This window comes from Mya arenaria, chromosome 4 (assembly GCF_026914265.1).
Source record: "Mya arenaria isolate MELC-2E11 chromosome 4, ASM2691426v1".
NCBI classification, from domain to species: domain Eukaryota; kingdom Metazoa; phylum Mollusca; class Bivalvia; order Myida; family Myidae; genus Mya; species Mya arenaria.
Genome location: NC_069125.1, coordinates 22,399,446 through 22,421,942, shown reverse-complemented (window position 1 = coordinate 22,421,942; position 22,497 = coordinate 22,399,446). Strand labels below are relative to the sequence as shown.

The window sequence follows — 22,497 nt, the reverse complement described above, 5'->3', positions numbered from 1 at the left end:
ACTAATATATGTCAACATGGTATTTAAGACCAGTGTGTTTATAGGTAATCATGGTTTGAAAACTATGTCACTTATATATGTGAACATGGTATTTAAGACCAGTGTATTTATAGGTAATCTTGGTTTGAAAACTTTCACTAGGTCATAGTTATAGTACTATAACATTTTGTGTTTAAGTTTCTTATTATGCCCCCACAAAGTGGCGGCATATAGGGTTGCCCTTGTCCGTACGTACGTCTGTCTGTCTGTATGTACGTACGTCCCGAAGATTGTTTCCGATCTAATTCTTGAAAACCGTTTGTCCAATCCTCACCAAACTTTAAACACATGTTTGTGACCATAATATCTTGATCAAGTTCGATAGTCATGGAAATCGCTTTAGTCATTTAGGAGTTACGGCCCTTTTTTGCCAAAAATACTTCAAAAATATATGTTTCCAATCTAATTCTTGAAAACTGTTTGTCCAATCCTCACCAAACTTTAAACACATGTTTGTGACCATAATATCTTGATCAAGTTCGATAGTCATGGAAATCGCTTTAGTCATTTAGGAGTTACGGCCCTTTTTTGCCAAAAATACTTCAAAAATATATGTTTCCAATCTAATTCTTGAAAAGTATGTGTCCAATGTGGATCCAACAAGTTTTTTCCTGCCTGAATGGCGCCATATAACCTATACAGTCTTGCGATGCCGTAAAACCCAACTCAACTCAACTTATCCTATATGTGCAGATTATCCTGAATAATCATTATGGCTTATTTTCTGTGACAAAAAATCGAAGTGGGGGCATCCGTGTCCTATGGACACATTTCTAGTTTTATTCATAAATTCAACAAGGTTTAAATTATCCAAACCAAAGTTTTTTTGTCAGAATATAAAAACTAGGTCAGACCAATGTGAATATGCTGCAGCATTTTCTTGTGCTCTATTAACATATGTCCTGCATCAAAATCACATTGATCCAAACGAAAAATCTAGCTTTATTGTGGATTTAGCATTAACCCCTTGTTGTCTGTCTTTATTTATGAATTTGTTTTACAAACCATGAAATATCCATGTTCTGTGATGTACATTGTTTGTTCTAGGCTTTACCCCATTGCTTTACAGTTCTGAATAATAAAATCAAGGCACTTCAGCATTATGGTAATTGTATGATGAAAGTATATCAAACATATATGTATATTTTATTCTTTGCAGATGCTGATCACATTTGTACAAAGAAGTTTGAAGAGCAAGCCAATCATCGTAACGAACAGCTATTTTTTAATGATAATCAATAACATAACCTTCAGTTATATTATGTAAACAAATTAATTAAATAAAAAATTATGTTGTAATTAATGCCCTATGCTTTGGAGTCCTGGCACTTTAAAATGCAACAGTTTTTGAACTGTAGAAAAAGTTATATCAGTAAATGCACACAAATCTATTGTTGGAATAAATGATGAAATCGGGATAATTCGAGATGTTTGTATTCAAACTCTGTAGAACAGAAATATAATGAACCTGTTATTTTAATGTGACAAAAGAAAAATTTGATGTTTTTGTTTTTGTATTTGTCATTCCTAAATGTTATTATTGTAGAGATTTGAAATATTTGCCTATGAAGAGTTTTATTTCTAAGGTATATAAATCACCGTAATGTTTTATCATCATAATCATAGTGTTCATTATTTCTATGTCGAATTATGGTTAAAATCTTAGTCATGAGGTATCATAAGAATACCATTGCTCCCAAGTTTTTTATGGTTTTAATATTCAATTTATTAAATGAACTCTTCATTTTTTTCTCCTACTCTACTATACAGTGTATATTTTTCTACTTAACACATTTGAGTGATTAGTAAGCATGCTTGAGAACATGAATCATTTAGAGACAGTTCTACACAAAAGAAACATGCTGTGCGGCTTTCATTTGTGTTTTTGCTTCTTTATTAAATGAGTTAAGCAAATAGTTCATGGAAGCAAGAAGAATTTGATTGTTTTAAAAATTATCTTGTCTTATATTTGTTCTTGCTGATCAAGTCATGAGTTAATTACCTTGCATGTAAATAATTGTTCATTTCTATCCACTACATCTATAGTTTAACCTCCATAGACTCATCTTCTCTAATAAGGCTCCAGTCAAGTGTTTAAGACTGATGCTTATTAAACTCGTCACATTTGTATTCGAGTTCTTCACACCAGGAAATTTCAGCATACAGCATATTTTTCATCAAAAACACATTTACTGGAAAAATAAATATTTATATAAACTAAGCATGTACAATATTTATTTTCAGCGATTGTAACAGAATTTGTGCTGATATTATTTTGTAGTTTGTTGAGTTGTTCATGAAACATTTAGCATTCTTATTCAATTGAAGTTAAAGCCAATCATATTAATTAACCTTTATGCGTGTAGTTAACAAGGTTGCTATTGTCTTAAATGGTCTCTGTTTTTTGTTGTATCCAACATTTTGATTGATTAAAATGTTTCTCAAGTAACATTCATTAAAATGAAGTTTACAAAGAGTTCCATTTCTTTTCATCAAATAACCAAAGGGCTTTGTTGAGTCATGTTATGAAAACTGTATAAATAAAACAATTGTCTTTATGTTAGACTTGTGTATTTTTCAAATCCATTTATAGTTTTGTTACATCAACAGTTTTTGTATGATGATGTAAATCCCATTAAATAAGCTTATAGACCAGTCTCACTCACCAGTACCTAGACCTTACCGAAGTGATTCTTACGAGCTTATGAACTTGTTAAAATGTGGTATTGTCAAATCTGCAAGTGACAGTACTGGTTGTTATTCACGTGCAAAAGGCAAGTCCAGTAAAACAAAACAACCCAAGGCGTCTATCAAATTTAAAGGGGAAGGTTGAATATTTAATGATATGCTCGAGTGAAAAATGTAAAAAACAAACTGATTATTCAACTACATATGCCGTAATGGGTCTTTTCTTCTCTTTGGTGGGAAAATTTTGTTGGCATGTTGAATTTAGCGATGTCACCTTGTTTGGTTATTTTGTGCAAAAAGTAAGCTTTTTAGCTCACCAGAGCACGAAGTGCTCAAAGTGAGCTATTGTGATCGGACTGTCCGTCCATCAACAATTGCTTACAAAACATCTCCTCTGAAACTACCAGGCCAAATTAAATGAAACTTCACAGGAAGCTTCATTGGGTGTCCCTCTAGAAAAATACAACAAGGGGTCATGATTGATTAACAACAACAATAATAGTCCTTTTACAAAAATACAACAAGGGGTCATGATTGATTAACAGCAACAACAACAAAATAGCTGACTTCCTGTTTTGTTAGCTCACCAGAGCACGAAGTGCTCAAGGTGAGCAATTGTGATCGGTCTTTGTCCGGCGTCCGTCTGTCAACAAATGCTTAAAAAAACTTCTCCTCTGAAACTACCTGGCCAAATTCAATGAAACTTTACAGGAAGCTTCCTTGGGTGACCATCTTCAAAAATACAACAAGGGGTCATGATTTATCAACAACAACAGCAACAACAACATAATGGCCAACTTCCTATTTTGCTTTAAAAACATCTCTAAAATTACCAGTCCAAATTCAATTAAACTTTACAGAAAGCTTCCTTGGGTGACCCTCTACAAAAATACAACAAGGGGTCATGATTGATCAACAACAACAAAATTGCCAAAATGTTAAAATCTGATTGTTATGTAAAGTTTACTCTTGAAGCAAGGGCAGCAAGTCTTGCTATATGGTCTCCCTTTTTGTTGGAGATTCCACTACTTTCAAAAAATTCTATTTTTAGTAACTAGGGAAGAGATTTTAGATTTTATTAAGTCTTCAACATAGTCACTTCTAAGGTAATTATTGTTCTTTTTAAGGTAGATTCAAATAATTATTATAAGGTTTATTCTTTAGAAAAAAAATCATTTTTACTTAATGATGAATTTAAAAATCAGACTTTTCCATTGAACTTCATGTAGTTTTTTGTAAACTTCATGGACGATAAGTTAGTTCCTTATTCCTTTTTCGAATAAGGAATAGGGAATTGGTTCCTTATTCCTTATTCAAAATAAATAATTGTAGATATGCATAAAATCACTTCTTTGTGATATTTTCATCACAATTAAACAACTTTGTGAATAAAATAATGCACGATTATAGAAAAAAATCGAATAAGGAACTAGTTCCCTATTCCTTATTCAAACTCGAATAAGGAATAAAAACTTTTTAAGTAATACATTTTTTTTCCAATAACTATGCAGAAGTGGTCTACATAAAAAGTTTACAGAAATGCATTGTCTATTCAAGAAGGTTTCAGTGCTTCAAGTGCTTTAAAAACGTTCCAAAAACCGAATAAGTAACAGAATTTACGAAAAAACCACAATTTCAAAGTGCTTAATTTGCTAATTTTTTGAAGAAATATCAAAAATTAATCTTTTTAAACAACTTGAATAAATGCATTTACTTATTTAAAGGGATAGAGAGTTTCAATTTCTTTATAACGCACACTAAGTCGATTAAGGAATAAGGAACTAGTTCCCTATTCCTTATTCAAACTCGAATAAGGAACAGAAACGGTGAATTTTCAACTTTTTAATTAAGACATATTTTGATCAAATAACTATGCAGAAGTGGACTACATAAAAAGTTTACAGAAATGCATTGTCTATTTAAGAAGGTTTCAGTGCTTCAAGTGCTTTAAAAACTTTCCAAAAACCGAATAAGTAACAGAATTTACGAAAAAAACTCAATTTCAAAGTGCTTAATTTGCTAATTTTTTGAAGAAATATCAAAAATTAATCTTTTTAAACAACTTGAATAAATGCATTTACTTATTTAAAGAGACGGAGAGTTTCAATTTCTTTATAACGCACACTAAGTCGAATAAGGAATAAGGAACTAGTTCCCTATTCCTTATTCAAACTCGAATAAGGAACAGAAACGGTGAATTTTCAACTTTTTAATTAAGACATATTTTGATAAAATAACTATGCAGAAGTGGACTACATAAAAAGTTTACAGAAATGCATTGTCTATTCAAGAGAGTTTTAGTACTTAAAGTGCTTTAAAAACGTATCAAACTCCGAATAAGGAACAGAAATCTTGAAAACTTCAAAAAGTTAACTTACTCGTTTTATCATTTTTCGACAATATAACTGTACAGAAGTGGTCTATATAAAAAGTTTAAAGAAATGCGTTGTCTATTCAAGAGAGTTTTAGTGCTTAAAATGCTTTAAAAATGTACCAAACTCCGAATAAGGAAAAGAAATCTTGAAAACGTCAAAAAATTAACTTACTCGTTTTATCACTTTCCGACAAAATAACTATGCAGAAGTTGTCTATATAAAAAGTTTAAAGAAATGCATTGTCTATTCAAGAGAGTTTTAGTGCTTAAAGTGCTTTAAAAACGCTCCAAAATCCGAATAAGGAACAGAATTTACGAAAAAATACTGAATTTCAAAGTGCTTCATATATGCTATGTTTTTGACGAAATATCAATTGCACATTGATCTTATCAAATAGTTTGAATAAATGCGTTGTCTTATTGAGCAGGATGGAGTGTTCCAAGTACTTTATAACGCACACTAAATCGAATAAGGAATGAGGAACTAGTTCCCCATTCCTTATTTAAACTCGAAGAAGGAAAAGAAACGGTGAATTTTCAACTTTGAAGTAAGACATATTTTGATCAAATAACTATGCAGAAGTGGTCTACATAAAAAGTTTACAGAAATACATTTTCTCTTTAAGATAGTTTTAGTACTTAAAGTGCTTTAAAAACGTACCAAACTCCGAATAAGGAACATAAATCTGGAAAACTTCAAAACGTTAACTTACTCGTTTTATCACTTTTCGACAAAATAACTGTGCAGAGGTGGTCTATATTAAAAGTTTAATGGAATGTATTGTCTATTTTAGAGAGTTTTAGTGCTTAAAGTGCTTTAGAAACGCTCCAAATTCCGAATAAGGAACATTTATCGATTAACCGATCAATATCTTTGGGAAATCATCACGAAATTAGGTCAGAATTGTGACATCATCCGATTCTGGTACCTAGTTAGTAGATCATTTCAATAGAGATAACCAGGAACAGGGACCTCTGGAGAGCTGAGACGAAACCGAGGCTTCAGGCCAGAAGCAAGCTTTCTATAGTTTAAGGTAAAACGCCACTTTCTTAAACGAATATACGGGTTATGAAGATAATTTATTGTCCCAAATAACCTTTGTAATTTGGTATATTAAAGCTGCACTCTCACAGATTTACCGTTTTTACAACTTTTTATGCCCCCTTTTGAAAAAGTGGGGTATATTGTTTTGCACATGTCGGTCGGTCGGTCGGTCGGTCGGTCTGTCTGTCTGTCGGTCGGTCGGTCGGAATACCAAATGGTTTCCGATCAATAACTTGAGAACGCTTTGACCGAGGGACCTCATACTTGGTATGTGTATTGGTCATCACCAGCAGATGAACCCTATTGATTTTGAGGTCAGTGGGTCAAAGGTCAAGGTCAGTGTGACCTTTACATGAAAAACGGTTTCCGATCAATAACTTGAGAACGCTTTGACCCAGGAACCTCATACTTGGTAGGTGTATTGGTCATGACCAGCAGATGAACCCTATTGATTTTGAGGTCAGTGGGTCAAAGGTCAAGGTCAGTGTGACCTTAACATGAAAAACGGTTTCCGATCAATAACTTGAGAACGCTTTGACCCAGGGACCTCATACTAGGTAGGCTTATTGGTCATGACCAGCAGATGAACCCTATTGATTTTGAGGTCAGTGGGTCAAAGGTCAAGGTCAGTGTGACCTTTACATGAAAAACGGTTTCCGATCAATAACTTGAGAACGCTTTGACCCAGGAACCTCATACTTGGTAGGTGTATTGGTCATGACCAGCAGATGAACCCTATTGATTTTGAGGTCAAAGGTCAAGGTCAGTGTGACCTTAACATGAAAAACGGTTTCCGATCAATAACTTGAGAACGCTTTGACCCAGGGACCTCATACTAGGTAGGCTTATTGGTCATGACCAGCAGATGAACCCTATTGATTTTGAGGTCAGTGGGTCAAAGGTCAAGGTCAGTGTGACTGTAAGCTGAAAAAAGGTTTTCTGATTGTCCATATTTTATTTTCTTATATAGTAGACAGTAGAAATTTATATGTCACTAAATGCATGAGTTGAAGTATCAGTTTTCAGTGAACATCTAGTTTAATTATGCCCCCCTTCGAAGCAGAGGGGTTATATAATTGCTTTGCACATGTCGGTCGGTCTGTTGGAAGACCAAAGCTTGTCCGAGTGATAACTCAACAATTCCCGGACCTATGGTCATCAAACTTGACATGAAGATTAGGTATGACCAGTAGATGACCTGCCTCATATGCATCCAATGACAAATCAGCTGTCATTTCAGTCCATGCATATTTCATTCAATTGTCCAAATATTTCTGGCAACTTGGCGCTCAGGGGGCATAATGTTTGACAAACATCTCTTGTTATTTTTTGTCTTGGAAAGAGCAAATTTTTGCGTAGGTATCTACAAACCAATGATATAAGATTGCTGATAAAAAATCAGATTGTAGATTTTCAAATCAGATTGTAGATTTTCATATTTCCGTTCGAAAATTAATGTTTTATGACTTAAACCGTTACTAACGGTTTAAGAAAAATGCAAAAAAAAAAACATTCACAAGCACTTTGAAATTCAGTATTTTTTCGTAAATTCTGTTCCTTAATCGGATTTTGGAGCGTTTTTAAAGCACTTTAAGCACTAAAACTCCCTTGAATAGACAACGCATTTCTTTAAACTTTTTATATAGACCACCTCTGCACAGTTATTTTGTCGAAAAGTGATAAAACGAGTAAGTTAACATTTTGAAGTTTTCCAGATTTCTGTTCCTTATTCGGAGTTTGGTACGTTTTTAAAGCACTTTAAGTACTAAAACTCTATTGATTGGACGATGAATTTATGTAAACTTTTTATGTAGACCACTTCTGCATAGTTATTTGATCAAAATATGTGTTACTTTAAAAGATGAAAATTCACCGTTTCTATTCCTTATTCGAGTTTGAATAAGGAATGGGGAACTAGTTCCTTATTCCTTATTCGACTAAGTGTGCGTTATTAAGTACATGGAACACTCCATCCTGCTCAATAAGACAACGCATTTATTCAAACTATTTGATAAGATCAATGTGCAATTGATATTTCGTCAAAAACATAGCATATGAATCACTTTGAAATTCAGTATTTTTTCGTAAATTCTGTTCCTTATTCGGATTTTGGAGCGTTTTTAAAGCACTTTAAGCACTAAAACTCTCTTGAATAGACAATGCATTTCTTTAAACTTTTTATATAGACAACTTCTGCATAGTTATTTTGTCGGAAAGTGATTAAACGAGTAAGTTAATTTTTTGACGTTTTCAAGATTTTTGTTCCTTATTCGGAGTTTGGTACATTTTTAAAGCACTTTAAGCACTAAAACTCTCTTGAATAGACAATGCATTTCTTTAAACTTTTTATATAGACCACTTCTGTACAGTTATATTGTCGAAAAATGATAAAACGAGTAAGTTAGCATTTTGAAGTTTTCCAGATTTCTGTTCCTTATTCGGAGTTTGATACGTTTTTAAAGCACTTTAAGTACTAAAACTCTCTTGAATAGACAATGCATTTCTGTAAACTTTTTATGTAGACCACTTCTGCATAGTTATCTGATCAAAATATGTCTTACTTCAAAAGTTGAAAATTCACCGTTTCTGTTCCTTATTCGAGTTTGAATAAGAAATAGGGAACTAGTTCCTTATTCCTTATTCGACTAAGTGTGCGTTATAAAGAACTTGGAACACTCCATCCTGCTCAATAAGATAACGCATTTATTCAAACTATTTGATATCATAAGATCAATGTGCAATTGATATTTCGTGAAAAAATAGCATATATGAAGCACTTTGAAATTCAGTATGTTTTCACTTTAAGTACTAAAACTCTCTTAAAGAGACAATGCATTTCTGTAAACTTTTCATGTAGACCACTTCTGCATAGTTTTCTAATCAGAATATGTGTTACTTCAAAAGTTGAAAATTCACCGTTTCTGTTCCTTATTCGACTTAGTGTGCGTTATAAAGTACTTGGAACACTCCATCCTGCTCAATAAGACAACGCATTTATTCAAACTATTTGATAAGATCAATGTGCAATTGATATTTCGTGAAAAAATAGCATATATGAAGCACTTTGAAATTCAGTATTTTTTCGTAAATTTTGTTCCTTATTCGGATTTTGGAGCGTTTTTAAAGCACTTAAAGCACTAAAACTCTCTTGAATAGACAATGCATTACTTTAAACTTTTTATATATAGACAACTTTTGCATAGTTATTTTGTCGAAAAGTGATAAAACGAGTAAGTTAATTTTTTGAAGTTTTCCAGATTTCTGTTCCTTATTCGGAGTTTGGTACGTTATTAAAGCACTTTAAGTACTAAAACTCTCTTGAATAGACAATGCATTTCTGTAAACTTTTTATGTAGTCCAGTTCTGCATAGTTATTTGATCAAAATATGTCTTAATTAAAAAGTTGAAAATTCACCGTTTCTGTTCCTTATTCGAGTTTGAATAAGGAATAGGGAACTAGTTCCTTATTCCTTATTCGACTTAGTGTGCGTTATAAAGAACTTGGAACTCTCCATCCCTTTAAATAAGTAAATGCATTTATTCAAGTTGTTTAAAAAGTTTAATTTTTGATATTTCTTCAAAAAAATAGCAAATTAAGCACTTTGAAATCGAGTTTTTTTCGTAAATTCTGTTACTTATTTGGTTTTTGGAACGTTTTTAAAGCACTTGAAGCACTGAAACCTTCTTGAATAGACAATGCATTTCTGTAAACTTTTTATGTAGACCACTTCTGCATAGTTATTGGAAAAAAATGTATTACTTAAAAAGTTTTTATTCCTAATTCGAGTTTAAATAAGGAATAGGGAACTAGTTCCTTATTCGATTTTTTTCTATTATCGTGCATTTTTTTATTCAGTTGTTTGTGATGAAAATATCACAAAGAAGCGATTTTATGCATATCTACAATTATTTATTTTGAATAAGGAATAAGGAACCAGTTCCCTATTCCTTATTCGAAAAAGGAATAAGGAACTAACTTATCGTCCATCAATGCCCCCTCGTACAAACACCTTGTTGTGGCAAGGGCTTGGTTCTGGAAATTGTGTAGTTCCACAAGATTAGGTTAATGTAAAAGTGGGGGTAAACACACAATACATCATTTAAAGTCATTTACAGGTGTTGTCAGTCCATACAGGGTTTACCTGGGCTACACAACCAGCACATTTCTCGACTTCACTTATCTTGAATCTTGAAACAAATCACGACAGTGACTATAGCCAGCAGATTGCAGGTTTGAACGCAGGACCTTTTAATTGGTAAACTAGCATTTTACTGACTGTGCTAACCGGGCCAGCTTTAGAACTGTTAGAGTTAATATACATATGTATTTATATATACCCTTGATTATGTTTTTTTTTCTCCATCTGATCATCCAAATAAAAACAAAAATATATGAAAAGATAATAACAACATCCAAGCTTATAACAAGTTCTTGGTCTCGAAGACATAAGTTGTAGTTTTCTTTTTTTTTGGCTTCACCAGCTTTTGACTCTACAGTACAATTTTAAAAATGAAATATTAAAAAAAACATTTTGACAGGTATGTTAAGTTGAACTTCAGTCCTTTGTGATAAAGCTTTACAGTGGATCAGGCCAATTCTAAAATACAATCTTTTTCCTCCCCCTTTTTTAGAGGGGGAGGGGTCGAAATAATTTGGTGGGGATCCGTTAACCATTTTTTTTTAAAAAAGGCCTTAAGCGCAGACCCTTGATATTTTGTAATATTCTTTCAATTGGGAAAACGGTGTTTCTCCAAAATTAAATTAAACATACTCACCAAAGCGTGTTTAATATTACTATTTATGTGATTATATTCCTTTAAATATTCATATCAAGTATTGCAAAACACACGCTTTATTTGTCCCTGATAATTTCATTGCTGTCCTTGTTTGGCTTTTATTAATGGTGTGCCGATTTCTTCAAAGACAGATCTATGTATTCTCAGACAGACAAGCAGGAAGGCAGATGTTTACAATGTACATCGTCAACAAAACAAATGTTAACAATGACTTTCGTAAACTTGTATATGCATTGTAAAAACATGAAAACGATTATATGAACAAAAGCATTGCAATTTCATGTGGTTCATCAAAATTTATATTTCATTAGTTGTAAAATCTATATTTAATTCAGAGCATGAACAAAATTACAAAATATTCAGTTATTAACTGCTGTTACTGAAAGTTTTTAATAAACAGAGTAACATGTAAACTGCATTTTATTCCGAATAGTTTTCCGCTATGCCAACAGATGAAGTCAGAAACGGCACACAAAGCACGTGGTTTCGCGCCAAAAGCGTTGATTTTGCCGATTTTTGTGTTTTTAAAGTAAAAATAAACACAGAGCGCATAATAATAATAATAATAATAATAATAATAATAATAACTTTATTTAAAGAAGGTAACACATTAAGACATAGGCATCATATTATAAACAAACATAACACACGACTTATTTACAATGTGGCCTTCTGAAAGAACATACACACGCACACACACATAAATGCTTAGAATGAAAACGCAAGCATAAATTTATGTTATTTCAAAAGGGTACGTATTAAAATGTTATACGAAAACATAAAGAAACATGAATATAATACATTAATTATAACATCAATGCCGAACAATACATCAATTTGTACCTAAAGGTTAACAAATCGTATCATTAAAATTTATTAACTGAGTAAGTAGGACAGTCACACATGTATTTAACACCTTAATCGAGATATATATAATGTAAAAACAATAGTCATGGAATTATGCGTACAATTCTTACAACGGTTTTTGCAATTGATGATGTAAAAAGAACTTCTTGCAGCAGGCTTTAAATGTATTTTCCGTGTTCGATTTACGTATTCGTTCTGGTAAAGAGTTCCAAACTGTCCCGCTGTAGCATGCAAACGAGTGTTTCTTGTATTGAGTTTTATGTCGAATGTGGGCAATGTCTTGTCGCGTAGAAGATCGTAATCCATATCTTGTATTGTTTGATAACTTTATAATGTCTCTTATATAACTCGGTGTAAGATTGTTAATAGATTTATATACCATAACAGCCGTTTGATATTTGCAACGGTATTCAAATTGAAGCCATTCTAATTGTTTAAATAATTCATGCAAGTGTCACTGAGATCTTTTCACATAGGATTCAGTATTATCTTATTTACTTCTATGCACAGTTTGGTCGTGACACTTATCTGCGCTCTACCCTTAAACACCAAAAAAAGCTTCTTAATTTGTACGTAATATAAAATTAATACTTTTGTTTTTTTCCTAGTACTGATAATTTAGACCTTAAATGTAACCAAAAAGTGTCTAGTCTGTCATATGTGTTCGAGTGTTTTGGTTTAATACATCGTCTGAAACTTGGAATCACTTATAAATATTTTTACTTAAAATAATCGATTCAATATTTCCAAAAATCGGTTGAGTACCGCCAGGATTTAATCAATTATCCGTTTCTACGCAGACGCTCCGAGAAAAAAGTACTTTATCACTTGATTGTTCGGGTCGAGTATTTTCCAACGTTTGAAATAGTATTGAAAGGTGTAAGTGATTTTTTTAACCATAGCTTCAAGGTCCGGATCAACCCAACAGCCAATCGCAGTTTAAACAGTAAGGTAATGTATTTTTATCTTCATTTCATATCTGACTCTGAGTGAAACGAAGTGAACTAGAAATGAAAAGAACAATAATAAGAATAAAGCTGATATGTTATACTACAAGACTTGCTTAATTATGTATTTAATATTCTGCTCGAGAAAAAGTCGTCTGTCAAATGGCGCCAAATTACGACTAAGGGCACTAATTTACTTCATGTGAAAAAACAAGGGAGATAATAAAATTAATACAAAAGTATTTATTTTTAAATTGAATGTGAGAAATTGATTAGTTTTTTGTGCAATAAACAAATTTTACTAACATTTTTAGTTATATTTAATAATTTAAAGTTATTTGTTTTTCTATAAGAACACGTATTTTATTGGTATTTTGAAAAAGGATGGTTAAACACAACTAATAGTTCATAGCCGGTGTTGAACCATATTTTGGTGAAAAAGAACAACGAAGAACACATGGAAACTTTATACACTGGTAAAACATTAAACAAATAAAATTAACAAATAAAGGCAAATTGTCCATGTCAAGTACATTATACACAAATGATATCACAAAAGGAATTATAAATCAATTATTTCCATTGTGGTCATTGTGTTTAAGCAAATAATGGACGCGTGGTATATCGTTTATTGTGGTAGTTAGTTTACGATCAGATTTGCCAAAAGATAGACGGCCAGTGTGGCCGTGAATAAGTTCACAAAATAAACCTCTAAGGAAATATTTAAGAAAAACATTTTTAATTGAAAGGACCTGCGACGATGATGTCATATGTAACAAATGTAAGCTGGTATATTACCAAAATAGCAAGACAAAGGGCCGTAGAAAGGCCGACGAAGTCAAGCAATGCACGATAAGAAGCCCTGTATGTAACATACGAGTAAAATCTACAGGGAAAAGCCATAGTCGCTGTGTTGTATGTAACGGCTCGGCTAAGAAAATGGTTGTAGTTTCGGCCATGGCAATTAGTGACATGTTCCTACGAAGTGGTGTGCTCTTACAAAGCAAGGCACGGTCGTGTGCAGAACACATAAAGAACGGCTTCTTTTTACCGTCCATCTGCAATGAAGAACATTTTAAGTCCAATCTTACCCAACCAACAACAATGAGTGGATCAGAAGTGACCCGTCTTCTCAGGTTTTTAGAACCTAAAACCAGCACAAAACTTAAGTTTGACCCGCCAGGTAACATTAGCCCTGAAGATTACTTAAACTTGACTGGTCTCACCAAGGATCAGTTCGATGACCTCACATCCTTCGCAACAGCTGAAGATTTACGTCATTCTAGGGTACGGTCACTCAGAAGTTGTATCGCAGTTTTACTGGTTAAACTTCGGACTGGCCTTGGTAATGCCATTCTTGGAACACTCTTCGGCATGAACCGTTTACAGGTATTAAGGCTAAAACAATATTTTAATTATACTTTGTTTCAGATTTCCCGTTTTTGTCATCAAGTTTTTTTATTGCCTGTTTTTATTGTTATTTTTTTACGTTAATTGTAAACTCTTAAACTACTGTTACATTAAATATCGATTATTCAAGTAGACATCAATAATATAATAATAAAAATAATAATAATAACAACTTTATTTAACGAAGGTAACATACTAAGTGTACAATCATTACAGACATACTACTTATTTCCAGCATATGGCCTTCACACAAAAAGTATTACAAAAACACATGTACTATACATATTAAGCAACATACAAAACATACCATCACACTATCACTATCATACATTTCTTCGACAAACACAACTCAGTTTAATATGATGATTATAAATTACAATAATTTCATACTGTAAATAATGTAGATATATTCAGTAAAACCACATTCAATCAATATATTTACATATTTGGTAGTATCCATTACAAGTTGTTGCAAGAATGTCATATACGTACATTAACACAATTCATGTAAACAATGAACTATTTATTATAATGTGATTTAAATAAAGTGTCAAGATTTTTTTGTTCATGTGATAAAATTATTTTGCCAATAAGTAGCCTTTTAATGCATGTTTAAAGGCTGGTAGCTTATGTTGACATTTTATGTATGTAGGAAGATTATTCCAAATTTTCATTCCTTTATAGGCAAATGTATTTTTGATATAGTTTGTTCTAGGTTTTACAACAAAAAGATCCTTGTTTTCTGAAGAACGCAAGTTATAGTGCTCATTTTTGGCAAATGTTAACAATTCTGTGAAGTACGAAGGAGTCAAACAATTCATGCTTTTGAAAACAAGTAATGAGAGATGATAATAGCACCTGTCTTCAAAAGATAGCAACCCAGACTGTTTGAACATGTTTCCACAGTGGCTAGTTCCCGACTTCATTATTAGCTTAATCGCTCTTTTCTGAATGTTAGTGATTTTAGTGGTATCTGAGGAATGTGTAAGTCCCCAGACACTACAACAGTACTCCATGTTTGACATGATATATGCATTATAATACAATGATTTCATCTCGTCTGTTAAATAATATGCTATTCTTCTTAAAAGTGCCAATTTTGAATTAAGCTTATTCACTACAGTCTTAACATGTGTATGCCATGACAATGTCTGATCAACATGCACCCCGAGGACCTTTTGACATTTCACGTTTTCTACTGACAATCCATCTATTGATAGTTCAAGTTGCAATGCATGTTTTGCCTTATAATTAGTACATAGAATCATACATTTGGTTTTTGATGGATGGATTGACATATTATTTGTCTCACACCAACAGCTCACACTATTAAGACTTTTTTGTAGATCTGACTGAATGCTCAATATACTTGGACCTATTTTGTATAACGTGGAATCATCTGCATATAAGTCAATACATGAATTGGAAGAAATTAAAGGCATATCATTGATGTATATTAGAAAAAGTAAGGGACCGAGTATTGATCCTTGAGGGACACCCGACATGGTTTTCATTTTCTCTGAATTTATGTTGTTCCCTTTCACAAATTGCATCCTGTTAGTCAGATAGGACCTAAATAACTTCATAGACCTTTCTGTGAAGTGATAAAGTTTAAATTTGTGTAAGAGTATTTCATGGTCGACTAAGTCAAATGCTTTTCGGAGATCGAGATAAATGGCCCCTACATAATCACCACTGTCTATACCCTTCAACCAAGTATCTATAAGATGGGTTAATGCAGTCTGACAAGAGTGATTTGGACGGAAACCCGACTGATTTTTGTGTATAATATCCGTTCTCTTAAAAAACATTTGCAACTGAGACGCAATGTGTCGTTCAAATATCTTTGATAAAGTATTGAGAATGGATATAGGGCGATAGTTTCCCGGTTCGTATTTATTTCCTGATTTGTGTATCGGGACAACAGAAGCTTCTTTCAATTTGTCAGGAAATATACCGCTTTCTATACTGTTATTGATGATGGAAGCTATTGTAGATGTTATGTAATCGCCACAATAGCGTAAAATGTTTGGTCCTATTCCATCAGGACCAGTGGACTTTGAAATGTCAAGTTTATCAATGATGTGCTTTACATCAAGGGCTGTAATATTTTCCACATTAAATTGATGATGTCGCAATTTTTCATCCAGATATTTCTGCAGAGTAGAAAAATGTTCCTTAGCAAATGGTTTTCTCTTAATTATATTAGATATATTGGTGAAGTGAGAATTTAAGGCTTCCAATATTTCCACTGTACCCTCAATATCTTTTTCATTTATTATAAGTTTATTTGGAATACTAAATTGGTGTGCTTTGTTGTTATTTGTGATATCATTCAGGTTTTGCCAAAGAAACTTTGAAGATTTATTATTTTTGATAGCATCGTTATAGAAGGATTTCTTGCTTTTGCGTATCATAGATGAAATTTTGTTTCGTGTTTTTTTTTGTAATTTTCAAAATCTTTGTGCAAAAAATAATAATCCCTCAAAAAAATTGTTTGTTTTATTTGATCCGAGAACCAAAACGGTTGACTCGCATGTTTAATTCTCTTTTGCTTGATTGTCGTATGGTCAGAAAGAGCAGTATGAATTGTATCATAAAAAATGTCCAAAGCAAAGTTTGGATCTGCTATTGAATCGATAAGGATCAGATTCGAGTTAACTAAATCTGCTTTAAAAAGATCTTCATCGAAGCCTTTATAACATCGATATGTTATTGAATCGTGACTGTTTTTCACTTGTTTCTTTTTTACTGATCTCGTGAAAGCGATAGGCAAGTGGTCGCTTATGGTATAATTATATACAGCAATATCTGAGATGAGATCTTTTCTTGTTGTATATATATGGTCTATAATAGACGAACCATTTGTATGAATCCTAGTTGGCGTTTCAATGATTTGAGAAAGTCCAAACTTTGAAAGAAAATTTTCCCATTTTGCATTATTGAATTTATTTGTTTGTCTGGAAAATAATTGATGTTAAAGTCCCCTAGAGCATATACTTCACTATCCTTGCTTCCTAATTTGTTGTATTGAGTTTCAAATAGATCTATCCAGTTTTGTGAAGAATCAGGAGGTCTATATACAAAGTTTACTAAAAACGATTTACTTCTGGGTAAAGCGATTTGAACCCAGACGGATTCTAAAGTGTCAGACTCTAAATCATATCGCCTAACATATGAGAGTTTATTTGAAATGTAGACAATTATACCCCCGCCCCCTTTGTCGAGGCGATCTTTGCGCACGAAGCTATATCCAGGAATAACTAATTCATTATCATGTACACTGGGTGTCAAAAACGTTTCGCATAAACCAATTATATCAATGTGAAATGACTGAAATAAATGAAATTTCAACTCATCTCGCTTGTTTGAAATGTGTTGAATATTTAAACTGACTATGTGTAAGCCTTTATGATTCTTTTTGTCATGTTTAATTGGCAAAGTCGAAATATTATTATTAAAGCCTGTATTTCTTATCAAATCAGTTTGGGTATTCACCGTACATGAAATAAATGGATATATATTTTGAGGCTGACCCGTAGGTTGTAACAAATAGTCAGAGTTACATGCATTTGTATTCGCACATTTTTGATTGCGATTCCTGATTGAAATTCCTTCATTATACTTGTTCATAATATTACAGAATTTACTATATATATACAATAATTGTAATGGTATCATTATAAACGTATTACGTGGAATAATTTGAAAAACAGTTTCATTACTTTGATTGTGTTTGTCGGCGGATTCCTAGTATTTCCGGTAAGAGCTAGAACTGAAATGTGTATTTCCAGCATGCCGCCTTCGTCCACACTCGCTGGTATTGTGGTTCTGCATTCTGCAGTGTGTACACCATTTATTACGATCTACGGGTTTATCTCGTTCTATGTCAATGCCGGCAACATTTTGCCGAGGGGATTTATTGTTTATATTGTCCGAGTGCCTCCTTGTTCTTTCACCGCGTTGTCCCGCAGATTTTCTTTCACGACCCGTCCTATAAGCTGCTTCGGGTTTATGTGTGTTTCGCACTGCACCGCCGATTTCGGAGTGATAACTTCCTGCGTCTGTTGACCTTCGAATTATTTTCACCGACGTGTTAATTGCACGAACCAAAGCACTTGTTCCTTTTTTGTTCAAATGAATACCGTCGTGGTTGTAATACTTCGGAATTGAGGAACCGTCACCGAATACAAACTTATTAAATGTATTAATAAGTTTGGCTCCCGTTTCTTCGCACAGCGCTGCCAGCATTTTATTAGCCTGGCTTACCTCACAGTCCGCTCGGGGACAAATGGTGCAAACGTACATTTCGCAGTACGGATTTCTACGTTGTACTGATTCTATTCCATCTTTCAGTTGTTTATACATTTCGTGAAGATCCTGGCCATCAGATACATCGTTCCCACCGATATACAGAATAACGTTTTTCAAGTCGTCTACTTCCCATTTTTCCAACCTTAAACCAACATGGTTAACTTTACCCCCTCTTATCATTCGAATTTCAACATTTCCTAATCCTCTTGAATTTACATTCTTGAGAATAGAATCTCCTATCAACAATGTTGTCTCTGGAAGCAATTGTACATCTTCATTGCAACTTGCCTCGTTATTGTTGTCTGTTGTAAATTCGGGACCTTTTATTTCACGCCGACTCTCTGATTTTCCTTGACGATATATACACGTTATAATAGTATGCAAACGATTATCAACAACAATTAAATATCAATTTTGTTTGAGATGTGTTATCGTGCACATAAAACTGTAAATGCACGTTTTATCAACTGTTCTATTTTAAACTGATAGGTACGAAGAACGTTAACATCAGCCAGAAATGCTCTATTGAAAAACTTCGTTCCGCTGCATGTCGGTTTTGGCCATATCACACGAGATGAAGTAATTCATAGACACACACGGACGCTTGCCAAGGAACTGTTTGCACATGGGTTGGACGTGGCCATTCTTGCGCTAGATGGCACCTACTTATATGTGCAGAAGAGTGGCAATTACACATTCCTGCGAAGGTCTTTCTGGTATGAAATGCTTACTGCTTTATTCTAACAATACTTAAAAAAAAGATAAATAAATATAGATAATTGTTTCACGATAAATACCATCTTGAGATGAAACTAGTTAAACACATTTATTTTTTCTTTCAGTGTCCACAAACACCGCCATCTGATAAAACCGATGATAGTGGTTACCACTACTGGATACATTGTCAGTGTACTGGGGCCGTACGTGGGTAAAAATAACGACGCCAGTATACTCAACCACATCGTTAATGAGAATGTCGAAAAATTTCGACATTGGATACAAGAAGACGATATTGCTGTTGTAGACAGGGGATTTAGGGACGCAGTTCAACATTTGAAGGTAACACGAAATGAAATTCTTGTTCCATTACAGCTTCGTCTTTATTGTAATGTTTTCATATCACAGAACTCCTTCCTTTTTATTTTAGGACGTCGGTGTCAAGACAGAAATGCCCTCGTTCCTTGGACCCAAAGAAAAACAATTCCAGACAAACAGCGCTAATCACAGTCGATTAGTCACAAAGGTTATACTCTTCAAAATATACTGCGCAACTAGTGTCGTATTACATTATACATTTCAGCTATTAATACTGGACACGTTGTCTAATCTGACACAAATCAGGAACATTATAGTTGCTATAAATTGTTCCGCTTGAAAAAATATACTGCTCTTTTGAAAGCTAAAATACTAGCTCAGCCATGCTTCCGGTCCCCTGCATAAAATAGAATCTCAGGGTCGTTCTCATTTGTTTTTACTTATTATAAAACTTAACATTTACAATGATAGCACCGCAGACATTGGTAAAACACCTTTTTTACTTTTAAAGAATTGAAAAAGGAAGTAATTGATAAGGGAAAACCAAACAAAAATTAGGTTCAGAGGCAAAATAGTAAAGCGACCAGAAACATCTTATAATAAGCCTAACCTAGCAAATATACATCCAAATAGTATTAAGGTATTTACAATCAGAAACATTATACATGTTTAGGCTCGTATGTTTTATCAATCTTCAATACCGTATTCATTGCCATGCAATCATGTGAATCTTTCTCCAGATTAGATGGGTAGTAGAATCGGCAAACGGATATGTTTGGAAATATCTTGATCGCGTGATACCCAATTCTAAGATCCCGTATGCCGGAGATTACACACGCATTGTTGCGGCGATCTGCAACAAGTACAGATCCCCACTGATAGCAGGTATGTTTTAATAACGAACGCAATATGTTAATGATTGCTTTATTATTTGTAATTTAAAGTTATTACCATTATATATCATTGTACATGTGTAGTATCAAACTAATTTATTTTCTAGGTAATGATGAAGATGACCTATTGACAGCCGCGCGTCTGATATCAATGAGCCGCCGTGAGAACCTCTTGCAAGCAATGGTCGAAGAAGAAGGACTTGACCATCTGACTAAGTCCTCCGGTTGGGCACTATTGTCTGAACCTGGTGTGGTGCCGGACTTTCCAAAGCTGGACGAGTCCGACCTTAGGACTTTGACTGTTGGTGTTTACCAACTTAAGCTTGCGCCATCCTACGTACAAGAGCACCTTGATGAACATGGCAACTTCGATATCTTTGTCCGCGAGCAATCGCCTGGCCTTCTTTGTATTAAAATACAGAGCAGGCATATGTCAGCTATCAGATACAAATGCTGGGTTGGGTATAACGAGGGCGCCATTAATGGGTGGTACTGTAAATGTAAGTCGGGGGCCAGGGTTGTTGGCATGTGCGCCCACATAACAGCGGTTGTATGGCACTTGTCATACCAGCGTCACGATGTCATGGCACGCGGTGTCAGGAACTGGACCGACGCTCTAATTGACACCGCTGAGCCTTAAATTGATTGAAGGTTTGATCTTTCATATCATAGGACTTCGCCATAGATACAGTGATGATTTTTTTAGTCTACTGTTTTATGTATGCATGTGGTCCTCACGCTTTCACAATGAATTAATGATTTATTAATCTTTATAAAAGATATGTTCAGTTATTTTCTATTAAGAAAACGAAACATATCTGATCATAGATACATTATTATCTATTTCTTGATTGATATACGTCACTTTCGTCCTAATTTCAATTCAAGGACTTTTTTTTCTTCTTAAAATTCAGTTCAAGATTGTATGTTATGTTTATTAGTACTTTCATTATATTCGATCGGTGTTGAATGAAATTGGTGATGAAATTCCGGGTCCCGGCGTTTATGGCACATTTAAGGTTTATATAAACTGGTGGTGGTGGTGTTAGTAGTTTATACTCCGGGTCCCGGCGTGAGCACATTGAAGGGTCCCAGAGTGACAGTTCAACCACCGCACACATATCCTGGGCGGTTAATCAGTACTAGGTGCCTTCACTTCTGCAACTTCTGCACATGCCAGGGGCAGTGGTACAGTGCGAATGGTCGTAGAAAGGATTTCATAACCAATCACAACTGAAGTGACCTGGTTCGCCCATGGAATCGAACCCGGGTTGTCCGATTAACAGTCTAACGCTCTACCGACAGAGCTACCCGGGCGGTCGGACCGGTTTTATACAAACTGAATGGAATTTAGAAATTATATACACTGATAAATAAACATATTTTTTTGTAAAATAAATTAACTCTTATAAAATGTATTTAATTAGGTATAGTAATTCATAAATACTAACTTACTTAAAACCTGAAAACGGTGAAGTAATCGTTGAATTTTTCGTCTAAGGGAAGCAACTCAAATTTGAATTAATGATTACATTCTTGTACGGACATGCCTCTTCGGAAGTCTATAAATAACCATACATAGTGTAGGTCATTTTAAGAAGGAATCCCGGTAGCTTTTTCAATTTCTGCAAAGAGGTGGCTTACCGAGTAGGTGCTGTATCATTTTAAACATACATAAACAGTATGTAATAGTTAACATATTATATTTATTGATCAATTGTCGTTTTAAACGGTCGCTAGACTTGTCAAATAAAATAAAAATGTTTAAAGATATAGTTTAGAGAGAAATATATGAAAACATCGTATGAACAGCGAATTTATGGGGTGGGCGAATAATTGGTACAGTAGGGTGCTTATTTTAGCGAAATTATAGGGGTACTTTGCACGTGGGAATATTCGGAATCCCTAGCTATTTTTAAAAAACAAATTACACAGTTTTTGTCGGAAGGGCCGACCTATCTGAGTGTAAAGTTTTATCGTAATAGCTATCTTGTGTCAAAAGTAACATAGGAAAAACCTCCATTTCCGGCCGAAAAGGGGTCGCTAACCAGTAATTGTTTTGCAAAAACTGATATAAAAAATAAAGGG

At 33.7% G+C, this 22,497-nt stretch overlaps 2 protein-coding genes across 4 annotated transcripts in view; both read left to right on the top strand.

Annotated features, from left to right (window-relative positions):
* The window catches only part of LOC128232835 (serine/arginine-rich splicing factor 3-like), a 43,511-nt gene extending 40,914 nt beyond the window's left edge, over nt 1-2,597 (top strand). For all 3 annotated transcript variants that reach the window (XM_052946601.1, XM_052946602.1, XM_052946600.1), the window contains exon 6: nt 1,199-2,597. The gene's annotated coding sequence lies outside the window, so the exon portion shown is untranslated. The remainder of the gene's footprint in view (nt 1-1,198) is intronic.
* An 11,099-nt stretch (nt 2,598-13,696) lies between these two features.
* Nucleotides 13,697-21,049, top strand: LOC128230696 (uncharacterized). Its single transcript, XM_052943140.1, has 6 exons — nt 13,697-14,044; nt 18,971-19,197; nt 19,324-19,540; nt 19,629-19,724; nt 20,257-20,401; nt 20,517-21,049. Exons 1-6 carry the CDS (start codon nt 13,697-13,699, stop codon nt 21,047-21,049), a joined length of 1,566 nt encoding a protein of 521 aa, XP_052799100.1.
* The last annotated feature ends 1,448 nt before the right edge of the window (nt 21,050-22,497 follow it).

What these genes read in the sequence shown, in the direction of transcription:
- LOC128230696 (XM_052943140.1), top strand. Translation starts at nt 13,697, where the DNA reads ATGGTTGTAGTTTCGGCCATGGCAATTAGTGACATGTTCCTACGAAGT. An exon ending in ACGCAGTTCAACATTTGAAG is followed by an intron (nt 19,541 to 19,628) that starts GTAACACGAAAT and finishes TTTTTATTTTAG; the next exon opens with GACGTCGGTGTCAAGACAGA. An exon ending in ACAGTCGATTAGTCACAAAG is followed by an intron (nt 19,725 to 20,256) that starts GTTATACTCTTC and finishes ATCTTTCTCCAG; the next exon opens with ATTAGATGGGTAGTAGAATC.